Raw genomic sequence first — 25424 nt, forward strand, 5'->3', positions numbered from 1 at the left:
GCCTACAATTTCCTAAAATATATCTTTGGTTTATATTAAGCCATCAGAAAGTTACATGCTATATACATATGTATACATATACTTTTATTATATAATATATTCTATTACACATTCTACATTACACATGTATATGTTACATTATATTTGTCCCTTAGGAGAATTATTCTTCCTTAATGTCCCTGTAGTTTTTTGAAAGCCATTACTGTTGGCCATTCACTGTTGGGATAATGTTGGAATACTGTTCATCCTATTTCCATCCTATTTCTCCCTGAGGCTTAAGGGGTCAACAGGTCCCAGAAATTAGACATTGTTTTCTTCTAGCAATAACAGTTTTAGTTTGAAAACAATGAATAATGAAATATGTGCTTCCTTCTCTGTGTTGGCCATGAAAAATTATAGTTTAAATGTTTTTATTAGTAAAGAAGAAAGGTTTAAAGACAATAACCTTAAGTTTCCACTCTAAGAAACCAGGAAAAGAGAAACAAGTTAAACCCAAAGTAAGGATAATAAGGGGAAAGATAATGAGTAGAAATGAATGAATTTCTCAGACAACAGAGAATCAAATAAAAAATGGTTCTTTTAAGCCTGGTATTGTGGCTCACACTTGTAATGCTTGCAAATTGGGAAGGCAGAGGTCAGAACTGAGGTTCTCAATCTTGAGTTCTCAAGATCCCATCTCAACCAATAAAATCAGACATGTTGCCATGCATCCACCATCCTGGCTATGCAGAATATACAAAAAGGAAGGTTGTGGTCCAAGGCCAGTCTAGGCATAAATATGAGACCCCATTAAAAAAAATACTAACTAAAGCCAAAAAAGGCTGTGATTATAGCTACAGTTGTAGAACTACTTAGCAAGCACAAGGCCCTGAATTCAAACCCCAGTATTGTCAAAAAAAAAATAACACGGTTTATTTTAAATGATGTCCATTCTCACTCCTTTGCTTCACTCTTGTCCTGGAACTCCTAGTCAATGTAATAAGGCAAGAAAAATAAATTGTGCTCATCTCAGCAAGCATATATACTAAAACTGGAACAATACAGAGAAGACTAGCATGGCCCATGAGCAAAGATGGCATGCAAATTCATGAATAATAGAAGACATAAAGATCAGAAAAGTCTGGGTGTAGTGGTACATACCTGAAACCCCAGCATTTAGGAGGCTGAGGCATGAGGATGGCAGATTCGAGGCTAGCCTCAATAATGGGAGCCTATCTTTAAAAAAAATAATCAAAGGGGCTGGGTATATGGCCTAGTGGCAAGAGTGCTTGCCTCATATACATGAAGCCCTGGGTTCGATTCCCCAGCACCACATATAAAGAAAATGGCCAGAAGTGGTGCTGTGGTTCAAGTGGCAGAGTGCTAACCTTGAGCAAAAAGAAGCCAGGGACAGTGCTCAGGCCCTGAGTTGAGTCCAAGGCCCAGGACTGGCAAAATAATAATAATAATCATCATCATCATCATCATCATCATCATCAGAGTAAGTAAAATTTCTACTCTTCACATAGTTATCAATATAAAAAAGCCTGAAGAATCTATAAAGCAACTAGAATTAAATAACTTGCCCAAATCAAAACTCAAGATTTGAACGTATACTCCAACTCTCGATCTCACAAGCCCTATTTATTGTCTCTCTATTCAGTAACAACCATCCAGATTCACTTGCTTTCTTAACCCACAACCTCCAACACAGTCCTCATGGTCAGAACTGGTAGCCTCAGAACAAGTAATAACTTGGCTTGCATAGATAAATGAATGAAAATCACATAGCTAGGGGACAGAAGTGATAAAATTTGAATTCAAATATGGATGCTCCTAAAGCATTGCTGATTTGAGCATATTAATTCTCTAGATGAGAAGCCAGAAACAATAAAGAGAATATAAAGGCCAAAGGAAAACCAGTGATCAACAGGATGTCAAAAAGGAGACAGTACATGAGAATATTAGCAATTTCAAAGTTTTGAACAGGAGAGAGGCATGATGTCATTAATAAATCAGGAAAGGAAGATGAAAAACTTAATAATGGGGACAGGGTTAAGAGAGAGAGGGACATGAATCAGCTTGTTAAAGATGGCTTTGGAGGCAAAAGATAGAAAGTATATTTTCTCTTCACAAAACAAAAACAGCTGAAGATACACAACTATTGATTTAGATTCAGCAACTGAGCAGAGGTATAACTGGGGTCTATGTTTCTCTTGGTCCTTCCTTCTAGGGATTGTGGTCACAGATTTTAACCCCGGGCAGAACAAATAGAAGAAAGAGATATCAAATAGCTCTAATCAATGAAGAAAAGCCTTTGCTAGGAGCTACCAGTAGCCTTCTCCTGATTCACACTGTCAGAAGTTTTTCACATGGACCCCAGACCTGAAGGGAGACTGAGAATATACGGATTTTGTTTGTCCAGCCTTTGCAGCAAAGGCAGATGAAGAAAGACAATGTCTGCCACAACATCTCAATAAGAAGCTGGGCACTGGCAGCTCACACCTGCAATCCTAGCTACTTAGGAGGCTGTAATCTAAGGATCTCAGTCATAAACCAACTCAGACAAGAAAATTCGGTGAGACTCTTATCCTCAATGAACTACCAAACATAGCCCGAAGTGGCGCTGTGGCTCAAATGGTAAAGCACTAGCCTTGAGCGCAAATGCTCAGGGGCAGTGTCCAGGCCCTGAGTTCAAGCCTCAGGACCAACATAATAAATAAATAAATAAATAAATAAATAAATAAATAAATAAATAAATAAATAAGACATTCAACTGGGAATATCCCAGAAACACAAAAATTCATCCAGTCTGGAAAACAAGCCAAGAATACAAAATTTAAGTGATTTGCATAAAGCAAAAAAGATGGATGCATGCTCCAAGAAAGAGCATTGTGAAGAGGGAAGGGAGGAGCAGCACCCTTGTGTTTCTTTCCTAGGAGAGATCGTGCACATTGCTGCACAAGGCAGCAGCTGAATCAACAAAGCAAGGACTGTGCTGCTTTCACGGCCACAGTCATGGCTTTCCTTCTCATGTGAGGCTCGCTCCTGCCAGCTCATTCCCCTACCCTGTCATCTCCATCCTGCTCCTCTGGCTTCTCTGCACTCCTCAGGCCATGTTCTCCCTCACATGTCTGTGGCTGAAAGCAATGGGTACATGAAGGTGACCTACATCTGACTAAGGAAAAACCAGCTGCCTCTGGCTTAGACACTAAGCAGGACTACATGGAAGGACTAGACGATCTTATAAACCCATAGACAAGTCAGGCCCTCTCTCACCAGAAATCCTTCCAGAGGAACTCAGCAAAGACATGGAAGCTGCATTGGTTTTGCAGGACATCACTTCTCCCAACTCCTTCAGGCTCATGGCTGGATGTGAGAACAGCAGCCAGGCCAAGGGTATGCTGAACTAACTTCCTGCTCCCTGGGGAGCCCTCTCTTTCCCCACCTCCCACTCACACATCTGAGGAAACCCAGGGCTGGCTGAAATCTTATAGTGGTCAAAGTTAGAGGCACAGAATTTAGCCCTGATTATATATTAGGCTATATACTCCTCTAACCAAACCACGTTTATCTATCATGAGTGCACATTAATTCCGGATCATGATAAGACATCCCCCAGACACTAAATTGTTTTTGCCAGTCCTGGGGCTCAAACTCAGGGCCTAAGCACTGTCCCTGAGCTGCTTTTTTTTTTTTTTTTTTTTTGGCTCAAAGCTAGCACTCTACCACTTAAGCCACAGCGCCACTTCTGGCTTTTTCTGTTTATGTGGTGCTGAGGAATCAAACTCAGTGTTTCATGCATGCCAGGCAGCACTTTCTGCTAAGCCACATCCCTAGCTTATATATTTTGAAGTTTTCTATAATGAAAGTGAGGGAGGGTGTGTGTGTGTGTGTGTGTGTGTGTGTGTGTGTGTGTGTGTGTGTGTGTGTGTGTGTGTAATTACTATGGCTTGAACTCAGGCTTCAAGGTCTTGTCCAGTTGTTGTTTTTTTCAGTCATGACTGACACTCTACCACTTAAGCCACACTCCCAGCCAGTTTTTTTGTTTGTTTGTTTGTTTGTTTTGCTGGTTCATGGAGATAAATCTTGCAGACTTTTCTGCCTGGCTAGCTTCAAACCATGATCCTGAGATCTCAGCCTCTTGAGTAGTAGCTAGGATTATCAGCATGAGCCACTGGTGCACAGCTTGGATTGAATTTTTAAAAGAGTAAATTTGAAGAGAGCTATATGATATCTTTTTTACATTACTGTTTGTCTTTTTTTTTTTTTTTGCCAGTCTTAGGGCTTGGGCTCAGGGCCTGAGCACTGTCCTTTTCTGTCTTTTTTTGTGTATGTGGTACTAAGGAATTGAACCGAGGGCTTCATGCATGATAGGTGAGCACTCTACCACTAAGCTACATTCCCAGCCCCTACTGTTTGTCTTGTTTGTGACTTTATCTGTTTGGGAGCACAGAAAGGATAGGACAAAGGGTGAACAAATGCATCAGTGATACTCACTAGACACTATGTTGAAAATGAACTTTACAACTTCTGGGTGGGGATGGGAGGGAAAAACTGAGAGACAGCAAGGAAAGGGGGTGGCATTGTTCAAAAAGAAATGTGCTCATTACCCGACTCATGTAACTGTAATCCCTCTGTACATAACTTTTACAATAACTATACACACGCATACCTGTATGTATATATATATGTAATAGGATTCATACCAGACTTCAGTGTGAAGTAGCAACAAGGACATTTGCTGATGGTTCCTACCCACCTCTCTCCCCAAGAAAGCCCCTAGCTACATGACTGCAGAAGCCACCCAGCCCCAGGAGGAGGGCACAGGGGGCTTCCTCACCCCAATTGCATCAGCGCCTTGTACAGATGCAGCTCTGCTGATGAATAAAGTAAAGGGACTAACATCAAGGGATGTGAAAAGAGAGGTAAACAGGCAATTACCACCAAGTCTGGTTTGTGTTATTACAGTGGGAGACCAAGTGTGCTATGGGAACACTTATAATGGTCATCTAACTGAAGAGGAGATGGCCAAGCTGTCCTGAAGCCTTCCCAGACCTTCCTTCTGATTAGAATTCAATTCCCAGGCTCTGTGGCTCTAAGAAAGGAGGGATCTGTGCATGCCAGAAGACGTAGCATCCTGACCCCGGGCACCTTCGCTTCTATTTGGAAATGCATGAATAGTCCATCTGCTAACAACTGAATTCCCCACTCTGCTGGCCTACACAAAGAATGCATTAGCCAGAGGAAGTGAATGTCCACTTCTCTGATGTTGCTGGCTTTATTCTATTCTCAAATTAATGACTTGCCTGGTTTGTAAGATATCAAGAGGCTGGTGCCTGTGCATCTGTCCCTGAAAGATGCATCAATTCTTGATGTGCTGACAAATCAGGATTCCAAGAGTGCAGGCCAGCCCTGGGCCCTGGAGAAATTACCAGGCTACTATCACCCCTGGGGACCTGCCTGGAAGGCACCAGCCTCCCCCTGGGGAGGGCTTCTGCTCTGTATGTCTCTTTGATCTCCTACATTCCTCAAGGGTGGGACTATGTCAGATACATCTTTGATATCTGAGTCACCTTCTCACACCATTTGTGCTACAAAGAATTTGGGTTTGGGAAAATTTGTTCTTTGATTTCTTTCATTCAACTGCATCGCTTAATGTAACATCTATTTTGAGGGAAAGGTGCAAACAAACTGTCCAAGAGGTATTTTTTTAATGAAACATGAATAAATATATATACATATATATACATTATAAATAGGTACTTTTTAAAAGATTACAGCCTTAAGGTGAATACTGATGACTCATGCCTGTATTCCTAACTACTCAGGAAGCTGAGATCTGAGGTCTATAGTTCAAAACTCAGCAGAAAACTCCATGAGACTCTTACCTCCAGTTAACCAGCCAAGAGTCAGAAGTGGAGGTCTGGCACAAGTGGCAGAATTCAGTCATAAGCAAAAAAAGCAAGCAAGAACACCGGATATGAGTTTAATCCCTAGTACAGAAAATCGAACATTGTGAAAATCTTCCCCAAAGAAGACAATACTTTCATGTCCAGTGGGTTTTATGTCAATCACTTAGCTAGGCTGCTTCCCATCTAGAGCAAAGAATATTGAATTTCCATAAAAGTTCACACAGTAAATGTTTTAAGCTCTGTAGGCCACAAGTTTCAAATGTGAAAGCAGCCACAGACAATATAAAACTGAACAAACGTTGCTCAACACTGAAATTTTAATTGATATAAATTTTCTGGGTCATGCAACAGTACTCCTTTTTTAGAGTTTAAAAACCATTCTTTTTAAAGTTTTATTGTGAAGGTGATGTACAGTTACATAAGTCAGGTAATGAGTACATTTCTTTTTGAACAGTGTCACACACACGTTCTTCCCTCAGACAAACCATTCTTCTAAACAAAGGGGCACTATACTCACTGGCTCCATGAACTATGCAACTTGTGGTAGAAAAACTGGAAAAGAGTGATGTTGTACTAAGAGAAATGTACTCTACCTGACTTACGTAACTGTAACCCCTCTGTACATCACCTTTATAATAACAATAAACATTTTTAAATAAAAAAACATATTCTTAGGAGATAAACAGCTGTCACATGTGGCCACAGGCCACAGTTGGCTGAATCCTTGTCATGATTAACACAGGTGATGATTTACCAAATATGTGTGGGCACACGAGTTCTCTATCCCTTCATAATGCTCCTTCTCAGCCACAACAACTCTGACCTACAAATAGCTCTCAAGTTCACAGTTGGCAGACTTTACCCCTCATGGTAAAAATATTCTCACAGAATTAAACAATGGTCTCTACACCAAAAAAAAAAAAAAGATAGTTTATAGATCTTAAATCTCAAAGAGTGAGAATTACATAATATATTCCTAGTGAACGATCATAGATTTTTGTAAAAAATAGAAACATAAGATCCATGACACATGCTGTAAAATAAGAACGTCACTGTTATGTAGAATTATAATTTCTAAATGTTACTCAGTGAAATGAGCATACAATAAAAAAGCATTTATTGCAAAAAAGATCCATGAGAGAGTAAGCTTGTTTTGTTTCAACAATGCCTATGCTAAGACACTGCAATGTTATCCATCCATATTTCATGTTTTTTCTTATTTTAATATTTTGTAGACATTCATCTCCTTATTCTAAGACCCTGAATAGTTGATAGATACATAAAAAGCTTTTCAGGGCTGGAGATATAGCTTAGTAGAGCATCTGCCTAGCAAGCTCTGAGCTTTGAATTCAAACCCCAGTACCACCAAAAATATATAAATAGATAAACTTTTCTTTTTTTTTTACAGGGGGTAAAAATATACTACAGTTTGTCTCAGTGTCCTGAAACATACATCTATACCTGTATGCTTTTGGTTGTTTGGGGGCCTTATTTTTGTTTTGTCAGTTGTGGGGCCTGAAGTCAGGGCCTGTGTATTGTCCCTGAGTGTTTTCACTCAAGGCTAGCACTCTACCACTTTGAGCCATGGCGCCACTTCTGACTTTCTGGTGGTTAACTGGAGATAAGAGTCTCATGGACTTTCTTGGCCAGGCTGGCTTCAAACGGCAATCCTCAGGGCCCAGCCAATATAACTGGTGTTTTGGTAGTGGGGATCAAACCCAGTGCTGAGCTACCTACCCGTCCTGGTTGTTTTTTTCAGATACAGTCCTGTGCTTTGTCCAGAGTCTAGCCTAGAACTATAATCCTCCTACCTATGCCTCCCACAGAGCTGGGACTACAGGTGCATTCTACCACAGGAGGCCCTTGCATTTTCTTTCTACAATAGCTACATGTTTTCAACTCTCTTCTCCACATGCAAATTTTGTATACTGTTATCCTGTCTATTTTAAATTGATAGACAGGCATTGTCTCAAGTTGTTCCTCTACTTGGCCTGCTCTCTCTCCTACTCCCTGCCTGGTAAAACATTTCTCACCTCTGAGGTCAGGCAGGAACCCATGGGAAGGCTCCCTGGCAGACCTGATGACTCTCTCATGTGCATTCCCAAAGCACTTTACACATCTCCATTAAAGCACTTACAATCATATGGTGGTGAGTTGTTTATGAAGTTCCCCTACCCAGACCTCCATCCTTCCAGGCCACTAGGGAATTCTCATCTGTACTGCATCTCCACTGCAGGCACAGTGCCTGGGAAGGGAAACTGAGATTGCATTTCCCAGTCATAATGAAGGAAGGCCGCAGCCCCACTAAGGAGGAATTTCTGGGGGCTTCCCAGCCCATTTCCATGAGCACTCTTATCCTTCCCCCGTCTCTAAAAAATAAACAAGCTAAGTAAAAGAATAAGTTCAACCTCTACTCCACCCCTCTGGGAAGATGGCCCCTCTCAACTGCTCTGCATAGTAATTATGGTGAGGACACTGCAGAGAACAGAACACATCAGGTGGTCCTAGGACCACAAAGTAAACTGCTTATACCAAAAACCTCCCAGCTTAAACGCACTCAGAACCTTACATTCCTCTCAAATTGTCCACTCATCCCTTCAAGGCAAGCCTGAGAGCCCTAGCCTCATTTTTCAGAGACTAGAGGAAGTAAAAGTGACAAGTCCAAGAACTGGTGACAGCTCTAAGCCTCAAATCCTCATCTCATTGATCTGTCCATTCACTTGCTCTCCGCTCATGCTGGCCTCAGTATTTGTGGAGGATTCTGGTTTCTCCTGGTAGCTTTTCTCCCATTATGAATGGCAGTATTACACTGCAGTGCCATGTTCTAAAAATCTATCCTAATAAGTCTATCCTAATAAAAGGTAGGCAGAAGCACATCATGAAAAGACAGAGCCAGTCAGGACCCACTTGTATTAGTATTGCTCTGATTTTACCATAAGTACTTATCCACTACAGGGTTTCCTGTGAATTACCAACTGTTCAAAAAAAAAAATGACATGCCAGGCAGTTCTACAAATAGAAATGTTATTCATTATCCAAAATTTTCACTCATGAGGAAGCAGTACTATTTATAGATTAGATGTAAGATCTTGATTGTCTCTTGTTTGATAATTCACTTTTCCTAAACTATTAAATTTAGATTACTTACCACATTAGCAAACTATCAAACTCTACACTTAAATATGCTCTTAGTTCCTCTTTATATAATTCTGTATGATTAAACCATCACTTCACTTGTCTTATTATTTACTGCCTACAATTCTTCTAATATTAGTATGGATCATTTTAGACACAAATAGGACAATGCCCTCCCCCTCCCTCCCCTGAACTGTTGCTACTGTATGATAATTGAAAGTCAAGATTATTTCTCATATTAAGTTACTCAAATGAACTACATTTAGCTTTTCTCAGATTAGTATGTTTCATCAAAGGCCTATCATAGCATATGCACACAGCACGTCACACTCAAGGTTCTCAAGTTTGATCTGCTTATGAATCTATTAATTGGATGATTTTCAATATGGCAGGGCATAAAATATTTTTCACCCAAATACAAATAGAAATGCCCTGTGGGTAGCTGCAAGATGTGAATCATTGCCATCCCCACTCCAGAATTCAGAGGCAGGTCACTAGGCAAGATTTCTAGCTCAGTTCCTGAAAGTTCATATGCTTCACCTTCTCATCAGGGTAATAAACTCTAATTGCTAACATACTGGGTAATGTTTACTGTTAAACCTGCAATCTGGACAAACAGAAAATTAGGCTGTCAGAGGCCGGAAACAATTACAATCGGTTGTCTCACACACACACACACACACACACACACACACACACACACACAGCACCACCACCCTCGAGAGCTGTGAGGAGTGGACGGGGGCGGGGGGGGGGGGCGTTTGTTTAGAGTAAGGGTCTTTTCCCAGAGAGGCAGGTTTGAAGAGGAGAGCAGCCTACCGTGTGACCTTCCTAACACAGACCTTGAGCCAGGCACTGCGGGCCCTGGAGCTGTGAATTTCAGCACTATCTGACAGCCCAGCTGCACCCCTCACACTTTGTTTTCAGAAACATTAAAAGAGGAGAGAGACAGACAGAGAGATACAGAGACACACACACAGAGGAGAGGGAGGGAGGGAGAGAAGGAGGGAGAGAGAGAGAGAAAGAGAGAGAGAGAGAGAGACAGAATGTTACTCTGCACCTGCCTGCCTGAACCCCCGCCCTCCTGAAAACTTCAATTACATGCAGCCAGGGTCTAAATGGAAGACCACACATATCCATCCTTGAGTCCTGCGATGCTCAGACAAAATAACCCCCACCACACACACACACATACACACACACACACACACACACACACACACACACGCACGCACGCACAGGAGCGCACCCTGGAGTCGCTGCGGGGCGAAGGGGTGGGGGGGCACGCAAGGGGCCCCTGCTGTGCCCCACACGCCGCCGCATCCTCCCCGCCACGTGGAATCACCTCGCACAGGTGACATCCCACCAAGGTGGGGGGCCTGGGTCCGCGGGCCGAGGACCTCAGCCCCCCCCCCCCACTGCGCGGCTTGGGAACCCCATCCCCGCAGCCTCGCCGCACCGCGCTGCGCCCAGGTGCCGACCCCACTGCGGCTCCCGGCGGCCGCGCCCCGCAGTGGTCGGTGCCCGCCCAGGGACGACGGCGCGGAGGCGCGGCCCCGGGGATGGGGGACTCTAGCCGGGTACCTTTTATCCAGACAGGCGATCCACTCGGCCGAGGAGGGAGAATGGGCAGCGTGCGCAGCGACCATGATGGGTAGTGATATCCCCGGTGGCGCTCACTCTGCCTCTGGTGCCTGCGCCCCCGCGGGCCCGTGGACCCCGCTCCTCCTCCTCGCCCCTCCTGCGGGCTCCCGCGTCCCGCGGGGCGGGGACGGGGCGGGGACAGCGGCGGGGACAGAGGAGGGAGGGCCGCGCTGCACTGCGGCGCCCGCGCTGGGGGTGGGCGGGGCCTCCCGCTGTGGTGTGGGCGGGGCCTCTCGCGGTGGAGGGCGGGGCGCCCGCGGAAGGGGTGGGCGGGGCCTCCCGCCGGCACCCCTGGTCCCGCCCGCTGCGGGACGGTGTGGGCGGTGGGGCCGGGGGTGGCTGTCCACCTGCGGCAGGTAGCCTCCGAGGTCCCGGAAGAGCCGCGCCCACCCCCACTCGAGACCCGGGAGCGCGGGGGCCGGGGGTCGGTGGCTTATACATTTTTCATACAGGAAATGCCACTAAAATGGCTGCTGCCTCCCGGTTTCCTTAGAAACCCTTTCGTCTTCCCAGGCAGCTGTCAAAACTTGGCGGCTCCGGGACTCACCTCTGCGGTGACGGGGAAGGGATGCAGGGGGCGGCTAGGGAGGCTCGGGATGGGGACCCCCGTGGCCCCGGGAGGTGTGGAACCCCGGGGAGGGCTGGGAGGAGTGGGGGGGGGGGCCCGGAGGGAGGCGAGGAACCCCGGGTGACTGGGAGGAGGCAGATGAGGGCAAATCGGATTCGCTTGGGCTCCCACTACCTGCCTGACGAAAAGAAATCCCATCCAGAAAGGAGGGCGCAGGTGAAAAACAAAAAATGCGGTTTCAGGACCGGGGGCCAAGTTCCCAACGCACTCCGTCAAGTTGGGTGGTTGCCCACATGGGATTCCCTCGCCCCCCATGCTGAGAGTGGGCGCACTGCCATGTCCTGTAGGTGTCCGCAGCAAACGCCTTGCCTCCAAGTTGTTTGGTTATCCCCTGCCAAAAATCAATCTGACAAAGACGGCTGTGCAGGAATTTGAGGACAAGTTAAGTCTTTTGGACATCTACCAAGCACCGTTTTGATAGACATTTGGAAATAGACAAAAATGGAAGAAAATAACATAGCTTTGCTTTCTGCACTTGGTTTGGGGGGGTGTTGTTCTGTGGTTGCTTCCAGGTGCTGCTGTTGTTTCTCACTTACCCCTGTGAAGTGGCAAACGAGGTGTTTTCTGCAATGCTTGTATTCCAAATGAAACAAAAATTATTTTCCCCCTCCTCTCTGATAGCCAGGATCTGCTTTCAGACATGCCACCCTGTTCCTTGACAGCATCTACCTGCTCAAGGCTTGTGCCTCGGTTGACCTGCACCCTGTTCATTTCTAATATGTAATAGAGTGTCCCGTAAAAGATTACCAAAGCTACTTATCCTGTGCCTTTTTTTATGCTACAAGTATGGAAGAGGAAATATGTCTCATTGGAGAGCTACTGAAACATTTCAAGGTCACTAAAAGCTTCAGAGAATACTAGAGGAAATAGCTAGAGAAAAGAAAGACAGCCCATCGCATGTCATTCTGAAGAGGCTCAGGAAGAGGCCATAGTGCTACAAATATTCACCATTTGTGTGCCCTCCACTAAGTATTAAATATCATGTAGCCCTGTGCACAAGGGTTGACTCATTCAACCTTCAGAAGAAAGCCAGGAAGATTCTATTCTACAAAGAACTATGAATATCTTGAAAAGATCATGAAATTCATATCTATTGATGTGTGTGTGCTGGTCCTGGGGCTTTAACTCAAGTCCTGGTCTTTTGTGCTCAAGGCTAGTGCTCTACTACTTGAACCACAGCTCTACTTCTAGATTTTTTTTTTTGGTAGTTAATTGGAGATAAGAGTCCCATAAACTTTCCCTGCCCAGGCTGGCTTCAAAACGCAATCCTCAGATCTCAGCACCCTGCATAGTGAAGATTACAGGTGTAAGCCACCAACTAGAACCTGGTTTATGAAATGTTAACCCCTCTGTACAATACCTTAATGATAACAATAAAAGTATTTAATAGAAAATTTTAAAAATCATTGGCTACTAAATACACCAATGTATATCTATAATTTACTTAAGTATCATATAAGCTTGGGCTTTTTGGGGTGAGGAGGGGGCAGAGGAATGATGCTTAGACCCTTTGCTATAGGCTAGAACATTCCAAGAGGCAAAGGCAGGAAGGGTCTATTGTAAAAAGAACTATGAATATCTTTAAAATGTGATATGGTGAAATTCATATCTATTGGTATTTGTGTGTGTGTGTGTGTGTGTGTGTGTGTGTGTGTGTGTGTGTGTATGCTGGTCCTGGGGCTTGAACTCAAGGCCTGGGCTTTTGTACTCAAGGCGTCTCTATAAGACAGATGAACATCCTCACTGGAAACTTCTAAAAAAATGGAACCAATCATTATATAACTCAGGTCTATAAGTGCCATGTAGACTCTTGCAAGTTGCCTAATGTTCAAGATGCATTTTGTTCACCTGAGCAGAGGTCCAAAATTAGGCATTTGGAGGTAGGGAGCCAAGTTCAAGTTATAGCTCCATTTTCCACTTAAGAGTTGAGTCTTAAGTGAAGAACTTCACTAAGCCTCTTTTTCACATCTATAACAATCAAAGTTATCCTTCTCTGTGCAATACAGATAAATAGAAGATGTCCTCTACATTTCATAGGAACCTAGCAATCCGCCTTTTAAATCCCTTACACTAAAGGGCCTTCTTTAACATCAGTAAATTGCACATTTTGACAGGAATAGATTTCTTTGAGACATACTTCATGTTTCCTACCAAAGCTATTTTAGACTGGGTGTCACAGTCTACTCCATTCATACTCTGGTAGCTCTGCCATTCTTCATTTGAAAGCTACACATATATAGCACTGGATAATAACTACAATATACAGATCAACCGTACAATAACAGCCCCATATTTTCCCATTCTTGGAAATTGTATCATAGAGTGTACTTAATTATATATGGTTTATGAGATTGTAGATGCTGAGAAGTCCCATAATAGGCTGTCTCGAAGATGGAAAATGGAAAAAAAAAAGGTAGTATAATTCATCTAGTTCAAAGGCCTGAGACCCACCAATGTTGATGTCCTAAATCCCAATCAGAGGACAGAGGCAAGCTGTCTCAGCTCTAACAGGTAGACAAAGATAAGGGGGATAAATACTTCCTTCCACCAGCTTTTGTTCTATCAAGGCCTTCAATAGGTTGGATGATTTCCAATCTTATCCAAAAGGGCAATATACTTTTCTGCAACCAGATAAATCTTAAAAGACATACCCACAAACAATATTTAATCTGGGCACCCCGTGGCCCAATCAAGTTGATACATAAAGTGAACAATTCCTTACAAAGCCTTTCATCAGTCTCCACCTCCTACATGCTTTTATTTCCTCTGTTGGGTGGAGAGTTCTGTGCTTGTGAGCCTGGTTTTTAGTATTCTGATTGAGAAACTAGATCTTGGCAACTCACTTTTGAGTCTCATAAATTTTGTATCTATTCTGCTTCAGTGCCTCAGATGACATTTGCAGTTTAACATCTGTGCTTTAAACTAGTGAAGACTATGAATCAAGTATACTCCCATTCTTACACCTTCAATATTCACTCCTACTCAACCAAGACAATTGCCTTTGTAGACAGGGCTATTCACCTGAGAGCTAAAAGGAACCTTGTAGTTATTAGAAAAGTACAGCGCTGTGAAATTTTGAGCTCCCTAAAGAAGAAATTAATTAATCTGATCAGGAAAACCCCAATTTGTGGGTTATAGTAAAAAAAAAAAAAAGCCCCAATATGTGGTTTTGCTTTAAAACTCTGAAGATGTGTCCATTGAGAGGTTATATATTAGGATTTAAAATGTTAAATTACTTGTAGGAAATTTTTACTTGCAATAACATAAATTTTATTTTTTGAATATCTTGTAACACAGTTACAAATAACCCATGTTGAGTGGTCTCAAAATTTACTATGCTAAATTCAATATATTTCCTTGTGAGTTTTAAAAGCCGTGTTTTTGTTTTTGTATTTTTGTCACTGTAGCATGTAAAAGTCAATTCAAAGGCAGGCTCACATCTGTAATCTTGGGAAGCATACTGAGGTCAGTAAAGGAAATCGGCAGTTACATTGTGTTAATCCATGTGCCATATGGACTCCTTGCCTAACTCAGGAGGTGTCTGTGAAAGGGACTATTTCTCAGGAAACCCTGAATGATAATTCACAGATATGCAAATCATGCTGATCCAAACTAGGGGCAAGGACCAATCAGGCTTAAGACTCTACTGCACACCAAATCTTCTCTCACCAAAGACATGGCTGCTCTAGCATCTTAGGAAAGGGTTCTGTATATATTCTCCTCCATTTGAGTTGGAAAAGTTTTCAGTAACCACCTTCAGCAAAAAACTGAGGTGATGAAAATGTCACCATGACATTACTTTAATATTAGGTCTATTTTCTGGTGGAGTACATCTATTTTAGTGAAATAACAAGGTGCCATTGCTTTTTATTATGGTAAGAGTGACACATAGTGTGTTCTTCAACTTCAAAAGTCTCTGCCTATGTTCTTATTATTTTTGTCAGTCGCAGAGCTTGAACTCTGGACCTGAGAGCTGTCCCTGAGCTCTTCAACTTAAGACTAGTGCTATACTACTTTGAGCCGCAGTGCCATGTCCAGTTTTTTTATGGTTAATTGGAGATGAGAGTGTCAGGGACTTTCCTGTGGGGGGGGGGGTGGCTTTGAACCTCGATCCTCAGATCTCAGCCTCCTGAATAGCTAGGATTATAGGTGTGCACCACCAGTGCCTGGCTTTATGTTCTTATGTGCACTTTTCACATTAACAGAGAAAAATACCACAAAAAACAATTTCAAGTCAATTTCTCCTCATATTTGTTACAATTTCTCTTTCACCAACAATCCAATATGAGATCTTATATATTTCAAAAATACATTACTTTTTATAGTAGGTTCCACAGAGAAAATAAGTACAGGAAAGAGAACAAGGCTAAAAGTCATACTCACTATATTAAGAGCATGCAGAATTTGAGGGGAATAAAATGGAGACTTACCATTTGTGGTAAGATATATAAAATCTCAGGGCTGGGGATATGGCCTAGTGGCAAGAGCGCTTGCCTTGTATACTTAAAGCCCTGGGTTCGATTCCCCAGCACCACATATACAGAAAACGGCCAGAGGTGGCGCTGTGGCTCAAGTGGCAGAGTGCTAGCCTTGAGCAAAAAGAAGCCGCCAGGGCCCTGAGTCCAAAGCCCAGGACTGGCAAAAAAAAAAAAAAAAAAAAAAAGAAGAAAAAAAAAGACATATAAAATCTCAACTGACTAATAAGAATTTGAGTACTTTTTAACTAGGTGACACTAATATTTGCTTTTAAAATATGGTGGAAAGCTGGGCATGTGTGGCTCATGCCTATAATCCTAGTTACTCAGGAGGCTCAGATCTGAGGAATGTCATTCAAAGCCAGCCAAGGCAGGAAGTTCAATGAGACTCTTATCTCCAATTCAGCACCAAAAAAGCCAGATGTGGAGAGAAAGACCAGTACAAAGCCCCAAGGTGGCAGCAATGCCCAGTGGTTTACAAGAAGTAAGCCAAAGTGTGCCAGGAGTGACCAAAGGGAAGAATGTAAATAGATGAAGTCAGAAAAGGAGCCAAAGATGTGATCTCTGGGCCCAACGGGATTTCAAGTGGTTTTTGTTGTTTTGTTTTGTTTTCTTAATATATTAAGGTATATTTTACATGGAATAGTAAATCATGCCCTAACCTAAGGTATAATTTTTATACCTAAACATATGGTATCATTTTTGTGTGTAAATGCTCATATTGGGCTTGAACTCAGGTCTTTGAACTCTCACTTGGCTTTTTTCCAACTTACAGACGTAGGTAACTATCTTAGTTTTATCATCATAGATTGATTTTATCTGGCCTTGAACAATGTACCAAGGGAACCATATAGTGCTTTTGAGAGCCTTCTAAGTTGTTCTATGTGAATTTCATTTATTTTCATGTGAAATAGTGTTGCATTGCTTGGATGTATCACAATAGAAAATTTACAACTTAGGCCTGTAATGAACGAAACTGCTAAGAACATTCATGTACTTTTTCTTTCTTAGCTTAGATTCATGCAATAGTTTCTCTTGGTATAACTGTAGCAGTGTACTTTCTGTGTCAATGGTGATAGATCTATGTAACTCTTGTTAGTATAAAGTGGTGGCACCATTTCATACTCCTGCCAGCAATCTATGAGAGTCCCAATCATTCCACATCCTTACCCTGAACTTGGAATTGTCAATCTTTTTTTAATTTTAACCTTTCAGGTGGGTGTAGAATAGAGTTTGAATATATATATATATTCCTGATGACTAATGATGAACTCCTTTGGAGCTCATGATTACTTAGCTATCTTTTGTGAAGCTCTTGTCTGCCTACATCTTTTGTTATGGCCACATCCTACTTAGTCATCTACGGCTGCATGATAAATTACTCTGACACTTGAACAGCTAAAAACAATGGGTATGTTTTATGTCATATGAATTCTATGGGTCAGGAGCCCAGAACAGCTTCGTTAGGGGATTCTGGCCCAGAGTCTCAGGTTGTAGCCTAGATCTGGGCTGAGAGCTGGGATGGAATGCTATCAAGTCTTGATGGGGATGGCAATGCCACTTCTAAATTCACATGCCTGTGCTTTCTTGTGAGAAAGAAGCTGAATGCGAATAGAAGGATGAAACACTGGAAAGCTTAACGAGCCCTACCACTCTCACAGACCTCTTGGTGTCCAGAGTCTTAGTTTGACTCACCTAAAGGAGTAGAGTGTGGCAAAGACAGACCCAAAGTTCCATAAGTAGCTGGGAGGGGGAGGAGTGTCAGCAATCTAAAAATACTCAGGTGCAAAGAATGGTAACTGGTTGAAATAGCTCACTTTTATTAAGCTTCCTCTTCAGCTATTGTTTTAAACTATATTTAATTGTTCAAAACAAATAATGGAAGTATTTCAAGACTTCCATAAACAAGTAACTGTATCCAGAAACCTACCTATGGAAATTCATACCAAAATTAGTATTCACAACATACCTAAAACTACCAACAAAGATGCTTGTTTATACACTTACTTAGAAATCTAAATTGTAGAGTCATTAATAAAAATATAAACACCTCAAATTATGTCATGAAGTTGAGACCCAGTAAGGACTGCTACAAGGGGACAAAGGCTAATAAACTCTAGGCTCTTGCTCTGAACCCCATTAAAAGGATGCTTTCATCTGAGTTTAAACCCCAGTCCCACTAAAACTAAAATTTAAAAAAAAAAGCTGACTAAATGGGATGTGACATGGTGGCCCTCACCCATAATCCCAACACTTGGGAGACTGAGGCAGGAGAATCACAAATTGGAGTCCTGACTGGGTTTATAGTGACATCGTCTCAAAGAAAGACAAAAAAAAAAAAAAAAAAAAAAAAAAAAAACTTGTCTTACTATCACTTTTTTTTTTCCAGTCCTGGAGCTTGAACTCAGGGCCTGAGCACTGTCTCTGGCTTCTTTTTCCTCAAGGCTAGCACTCTACCACTTGAGCCACAGCACCACTTCTGGCTTTTCCTATATATGTGGTGCTGAGCAATCAAACCCAGGGCTTCATGTATGCAAGGCAAGCACTCTACCATTAAGCCATATTCCCAGCCACTTACTATCACTTCTGAGTTATGAAAAATATCTGATTCCTGAAGTAAATAAGTAGGACTGGGGCAAAGGGAAGGCAACATTCCATAACTGCATGCACAGGCTTTGAATAAGTCAAACCAATTCACAGACTAAGAGCCATGGCAAGGAGGTTGCTGGGGGTTAACACCTCTTTCTGGACACTTAGAACCCTGGGTTGTATTTCTAGGAACAGCCCTCAGTACCATTCAAGGGGTTGGATTCAGGCCCAGGGATGACGGAGGTGTTGAACCCATGCCATCCTTCTTACATCACTGGCCATGACAGTATTGCTAATTAATCCCAGTGTTCTTTTCCATTAGCCAGGGCACTACCTCAGACCATTTCCCAGCACAGTGCTACAGGCAACAGATGGAGTCTTTATAACACTTAAAAATATTCTTCTAAATCTCATCTAAGTTTTACTTTTCATCTCCACCTAAACATAAATGGCAGGGCCTAGAGGGGAGAGGGGAAGGGAAGGGAAGGGAAAGGGAAAGGGAAAGGGAAAGGGAAAGGGAAAGGGAAAGGGAAAGGGAAAGGGAAAGGGAAAGGGAAAGGGAAGGGAAGGGAAAGGGAAAGGGAAAGGGAAGGGAAAGGGAAAGGAAGGGAAGGGAAGGGAAGGGAAAGGAAAAGGGAAGGGAAAGGGAAAGGGAAAGGGTAGGGAAGGGAAGGGAAGGGAAGGGAAGGGAAGGGAAGGGAAAGGGAAGGGAAAGGGAAAGGGAAGGGAAAGGGAAAGGGAAGGGAAGGGAAAGGGAAAGGGGAAGGGAAAGGGAAAGGGAAAGGGAAAAGGAAAGGGAAAGGGAAAGGGAAAGGGAAGGGAAGGGAAGGGAAAGGGAAGGGAAGGGAAGGGAAGGGAAGGGAAAGGGAAAGGGAAAGGGAAAGGGAAAGGGAAAGGGAAGGGAAGGGAAAGGGAAGGGAAGGGAAGGGAAAGGGAAGGGAAGGGAAAGGGAAAGGGAAGGGAAGGGAAGGGAAAGGGAAGGGAAGGGAAGGGAAGGGAAAGGGAAGGGAAAGGGAAGGGAAGGGAACGGAAGGGAAGGGAAAGGGAAAGGGAAAGGGAAAGGGAAGGGAAGGGAAAGGGAAGGGAAGGGAAGGGAAAGGGAAGGGAAGGGAAGGGAAAGGGAAGGGAAGGGAAGGGAAGGGAAAGGGAAGGGAAGGGAAGGGAAAGGGAAGGGAAGGGAAGGGAAGGGAAAGGGAAGGGAAGGGAAAGGGAAAGGAAAGGGAGGGAAAGGAAAGGAAAGGATGAGAAGGGAAAGGATAGTTTGGCCTCAATGGTGTAATAGCTAAAACATAATTGAAGGATATTTCTTGCTCATGAAATAATCCAAGTTTTCTAAGTGCCTAGGGCTCATACCTGTAATCCTAGAGGCTGCAATCTGAAGATCCCAGCTTGAAGCCAGCCCAAGCAGAAAGATCTGAGAGTCTCTTATCTCCTATTTACCAGCCAGAAAAAAGCCCAAATTGGAGATGTGGCTCATGTGGTAGAGTGCTATTCTTTGAGCAAAAAAAAAAAAAAGTTAACCAAAAGAATGAGGCTCTGAGTTTAAGCCACAGTGTATACATACACATGCACAAGCACACATGCATTAATAATAAATAAAATAAATCCAAGTTAGTGCCAGGTATAGGAGTATGGGGCAAGCTCCAGTCTGCGTGTCTAATGGGGATCCAGCAGATGGAGGCTCTGCCACCTTGAACTCTGGACTCCAGCCTACCTTCTACCTGGTAGGTGGGAGAGGAGGTAGAGGAGCTCCACATGAGAGGCTCCTATGGCTCAGGTATGAGTGGCTCTCATCCACACTGCATAGAACATCATTGCATAGCTGTACCTGACTGTAGGTGAGCTGCGAAGTACAGTTCCCAGGAGACCCACTCTTCTCCATGGTTCACTATAGGTGGAAACAATTGTTTCTTGGTCAGTACCATCTCTGCTCAAAAAGAAGGATTGAGGAGCACCACGTTTCTTGTAGGACAGGAGAGTAATGGGTGTAGAAAGCCAGTAAGAACATTATTATTCCAACTCTAGAAATAAGAAAAAACTCAGACAAAACATAAAATGTAATTTTTCAGGAACGCATCATATAGCTGAGGCTATGAAACAGCCAAATACCCTGAACGCAGGAGCCCTTCCGAGAACATAGATGCAGGCTCTTGCTCACCTGGGGCAGACTCGTGACACTGTGATGTTCATTGTTCTCAACGAAGAAGAATGCAATGAAAATTCCTAGCAAACTGAACAAGTCTGAACTAACGTGACAATACTGACATCTCGAGACACAAAAGAAGGTGCGCTGACAGGATCTTCATAAACTTTCACTGGGTGCTCACCAGAAAGACTGGGGTTGGGTGGGGACTAGGGGAATGTTTCTGTGGGGTGCTGCTGTAGTTGTGTTCTGAAGCCCTCATTTAGATGCTTCTTTCAGGAACAGAAGCCTCGAGCACTTGGAACAAGGCAGAAACTGGTCCACTACAGCCAGGGAAAGGGAAAGGAAGAATTCCCCTGCATCGTTGAGCAGGTGCAAAAAAGTTCGGGACTTCAGAACCCATACCAAGTCCACCATGTAGGAAGGATAAAAATGTCCTTAACATCAGCCTTAATATAAGAGGAAGACAAGATAGAAGTTGGTTTGTTTGTTTTTCCGGCCATGGAACAGGCAACCACGCAATTCTATAGCCCAGTTCTCTCCAGTCTTTCCTGAAGGATCCTGATTTCTTCCACTATTTTCCCTGACCTCATTCCTTTCCCCACCTTGCTGTGTTCACTGGGACTCAAGCCTAGAGAGGTTGAATTCAGACCTTTCCACACAATAGGGACCCACCTGACCCTGGGAGTCTCAGTCACAGAATCCCAATAGCAGAGAGAGCCCATGGCTTCATACACCAAACCACTGGTTTCCCACAGTGAGCAGATGCAGGAAAATTCTCATACAAACCTTGCCAAAGATCAAGGACAGTCTGACTGCCATGGAAGGGGAAGGTCACTTAGGATCCTCACCCCTGACACGTGGGAATGCAAGAAGACTTTGCAACTCCAAGTAATGAGCAATGGCAAGAGTATGGAGACCACTCCATATTGCAGGTATTACAGCAACTGCTGAAAGCAGACATAAGGTAGCCAACCAAGAACAAGCTAATGCTTCAAGGATTTGAAGCCAGAAGTCATTAAAGCTAAGCACAAAACCGGCTCAGCTGGTCACTAGATTAACCTACAAAATAGACTAACCAAAGATGTATGCTCATTTCTAAATACAAATAAGTCTCCTTACTCTCTTGTCCTACAATTTCTGGCATTCAGGTATGATGAAAAAAGCGAGCTTTGTAGTAGATACCTGTAATCCTAGAACTCAGGAGACAGTGGCAGAAGGAGTACAAATTCAAGGCCAAACTGAGCTATAAATAAGACATTGTGTCAAAAAATGATGAGACAAACAAAAAGACAAAAAAAAAGCCTTCATAGCAGCACAATTTGTCATAGCTAAAATACAGAACCAACCCAGATGCCCCTCAGCAGACAAATGGATCAGGAAAATGAGGTACATATACACAATGGAATTTTATGCCTCTATCAGAAAGAATGACATTGCCCCATTCATAAGGAAATAGAAGGACTTGGAAAAAATTATACTAAGTGAAATGAGCCAGACCCAAAGAAACATGGACTCTATGGTCTCCCTCATAGGGAATAATTAGCACAGCTTTAGGCTTGTTACAGCAGAGGATCACAACAGCCTAATAGCTATGCCCTTATGAATGCATAAGATGATGCTAAGTGAAATAAACTCCATGTTATGAAAATGAGTGTTATATCACTGTTGTAATTACTTTCAACATGCCATGTGAAACCATAGCTTCTTTTGTTGATGATCCTCTTGTATCCCCTTCCTGTGGTTGGACCCGCACTATCACTGTATCTTATCTGAGTACACTGGATACTGTATATACTAGTATTAGAACTAGGGAAGTGAAAGGGAATATCAAAATCGAGAGACAATGGATAAAAAGACAAATGACTCCAAAAGCAATACTTGCAAAACCATTTGGTGTAAACCAACTGAACAACTCATGGGGGGGGAGAAGGAAAGGGGGAAGGGAGGGGGGAATGAAGGAGGAGGTAACCAATAGTACAAGAAATGTACCCACTGCCTTATGTATGAAACTGTAACCCCTCTGTACATCACTTTGACAATAAATAAGTAATTATTTAAAAATAATAATAACAAGCCACTCTCAGGAGATGAAGAAATTGACAGAACAAGACTCAGGTAACTCAAATATTAGAATTATCATGCAGGCCATTTAAAATAACTGTTATTAGCTGGGCACCAGTGGCTCATGACTGTAATCCTAGCTACCTGGGAGGCTGAGATCTGAGGGCTGTGGTTCAAAGTCAGCACAGGCAGGAAAGTCTGTAAGACTTGTATCTTAAATTATCTATCAAAAAGATAAACAAAAATGTGTTACATATAACACCACATCAAAACCAACTGAAATATCATTCCATAACTGTCAGAATGTGAACTTAAAACACACACACACACACACACACACACACACACACACACAGACAAAAAATTATACTGCACGCTGTCCAGGAGAGGGAGCAGTAAGAACTCTCATACATTCACTGATGAATATTACAAACATATAGTCACTTAGAATACAGCTGGACACTTTCTTAATATAGTTCAACATATCTTGCAATATGACCTAGCTACAACCCCATAGGCTCTTGTCCAAGAGAAAAAAAATCAAAACCCTATTATCAATATTTATAATTAATTTATAACTGTCTAAAACTAGAAACCAAATAATGGAAGGACAAAGGCGTGGCAAAGCAATGCAACTCAGCACCAAAACAGTGAACTTCTGCCCACCCAGAAACCTGGGCAATCTAAACTGCATTATGCTAAATGAGAAGAAAGGCCTAGAAGAGCTACAAACTGCATGATTCCATTGATAGACATCCTGGAAAAAGCCATGTCATAAATACTGGAAGCAGATTAGAGGCTTTGAAAAACTGGGAACAGCCTGAGGTATTAACTGAGAGAAATTCTGAGAGAGATGAACCCATTCCGCGAGGTCTTTTCTTTCCCCCCCAGAGGCAAATGTTATACTTCAATAATAAGAAAGCAGTACTCCATTCCTGTTCTGCTACATTAATGAATACACAGAAGAGCAATTAAAAACAGATTTGAAAAAAAAAAAAAACAGATTTGACTTCAAACCATTGGTTTTCACACGTAGAAACGTAAGACAGTTACTTGCGGAGATTTCTCAAAACAGTTAACTCCCAGCCACACTCTTTGAAGAAGGTTAAAGAAAAGATCAGGATCTAGCATTTTTTAAAAAAATTGTCTTTATCTTACAAGTTTTTGAGACAAGTTCTTCTATATAGCCAGACTGACCTCAAACTCATGATCCTCTTTCTTTAGCTTCCTGAATGCTGGAATTACTGGATTACAGATATGCTCCACTATGCCCAAACTGAGTACTTTTATTAGTTTCATTTATTGTGGTGCTGATAATGGAACCCGGGGTCTTAAGCATACTAGGCAAAGGCTGTGCCACTAAGTTACACCAAGCCTACCTCACCAGCCAGACAGTTTTCAAAAATCTCTCCTGGTGACTGGGAAATTTCTTTCCTTCTGGTTGAGCCAGTGATTTTAGATAGCCCGGGTCAGTTTGGGTTGTTTTTATTCAACCTCTGTTTGGGGGTGTTTAGGTAGCTTTTCCCCACAGAAAATAGAAGTAACAAAAAAATGTGGCTTTTGGCCTTTTGGGATTCCATCTTGTGTCTCTTTTTCTCCCAGTTTCTTTTCTCTCCTGTTGCATTTTTGGCTTCTTTCCTGGGCCTTACCATGGAGTCTCAGGCTCTGCAGCCACTGGGGCCTCTCCAGCCGTCTGGGCCTTTCTCTTCTTGCCACAAGGTATGTTGGTATCTCCTGTGGCGTTTTTGTATGCCTTTGACATTTTCTTCATCTGGAATTTCTCTAGGCACTTCATCTTAAAATTTGTTTGACACTGTAGATCGACCTTTGACCCTTTCAGCCTTTTCCTTCCAGGGCTTGGGGTCTTCCACCAGGGCCCCCCTCATTTCCAGCACCATGCCAGAGCGCTAGCCTGGAGAAAAGAAAAGAAAAAGACTTAGGGACAGTGCCAAGGCCCAGAGTCGAAACCCAGGGCCTTCTGAGCCTTTGGCTTCCTCTTCTCATTTCTCCTGCTTCATCTCTTTCTTTCTTCCTCCCTCTGTGGAAGGCACTGGATTGACTGCATTCCGACAGTTGCTGGGAAGGAAAATGAAAGGAACGAATACCAGCTTCTCAGTTTTCACAGACAGGAGGTTTATGCTGCATCCCTGGCAATTTTTCAGAAATGTTTTCTATGAAAGCAATAATGTTTTCAGTGATATGCTACATCTACTTTCCTGGCACCCAGGAATTTTTGTTGGTGATATTTATGACAGTTCTGACAGTTCTGTTGTTGATCTCTTGGGACAGAAGATCTACAGGTATTGGGAGCTCTAGATCTTCCCCCCTAACCTCTCTCCCCCTCATCCTCTCCTCTTCCTTCTTCATGCTTGTCCTGGTGCTTAAAATCAGAACCAGGGCACTGTCTCTGAGCTTTTGTGCTCAAGTCTAGCACTCTAGCACTTGAGTCACAGATCCATTTCCAGCTTTTTGGTGAATAATTGAAGGTAAGAGTCTCATGGACTTTCCTGCTCTGACTGGCTGCAAACCATGATCCTCAGATCTTAGCCTCCTGGTATTCAGCTTATACAGTCTACTTCAAACAGAGTGATGTAAATGGTTTTCGTTAATAAGTCAGTATTTTAAATATTATTTACATGCTTTGTTACCTTTTGGCCTATTAGGAAAATTTCAAATACTGATATAAAAATGTGTGGGAAGTCACATCCACTCTCAAAATGATTTTAGGGAATATGTAAGCAAAATTTAAATAAAATAAAAATTATTGCCATACTGAAGTTAATTCAGTGGCCCTAGTGCTCTGTTCCCAGAACTACTGTAATAGTCATCTGTTTCCATTTCTCCATCTGTCT

The 25424-nt window shown here is 42.7% G+C and overlaps 1 protein-coding gene and 1 non-coding gene across 2 annotated transcripts in view; one reads left to right on the forward strand and one right to left on the reverse strand.

Moving 5' to 3' along the window:
* Rapgef4 (Rap guanine nucleotide exchange factor 4) overlaps positions 1-10757 on the reverse strand; it is a 297243-nt gene extending 286486 nt beyond the window's left edge. The window contains 1 exon segment of the mRNA XM_048345237.1: positions 10614-10757. Coding sequence (XP_048201194.1) covers positions 10614-10678 — 65 coding nt within the window. The 5' untranslated portion in view covers positions 10679-10757.
* On the forward strand, positions 1000-1107 carry LOC125350911. The gene has a single exon (XR_007210823.1). It is a non-coding gene; the product is annotated as a U6 spliceosomal RNA (small nuclear RNA).
* Positions 10758-25424: the final 14667 nt, after the last annotated feature.

The sequence above is a fragment of the Perognathus longimembris genome, chromosome 4 (assembly GCF_023159225.1).
Source record: "Perognathus longimembris pacificus isolate PPM17 chromosome 4, ASM2315922v1, whole genome shotgun sequence".
In the NCBI taxonomy this organism is placed as follows: domain Eukaryota; kingdom Metazoa; phylum Chordata; class Mammalia; order Rodentia; family Heteromyidae; genus Perognathus; species Perognathus longimembris.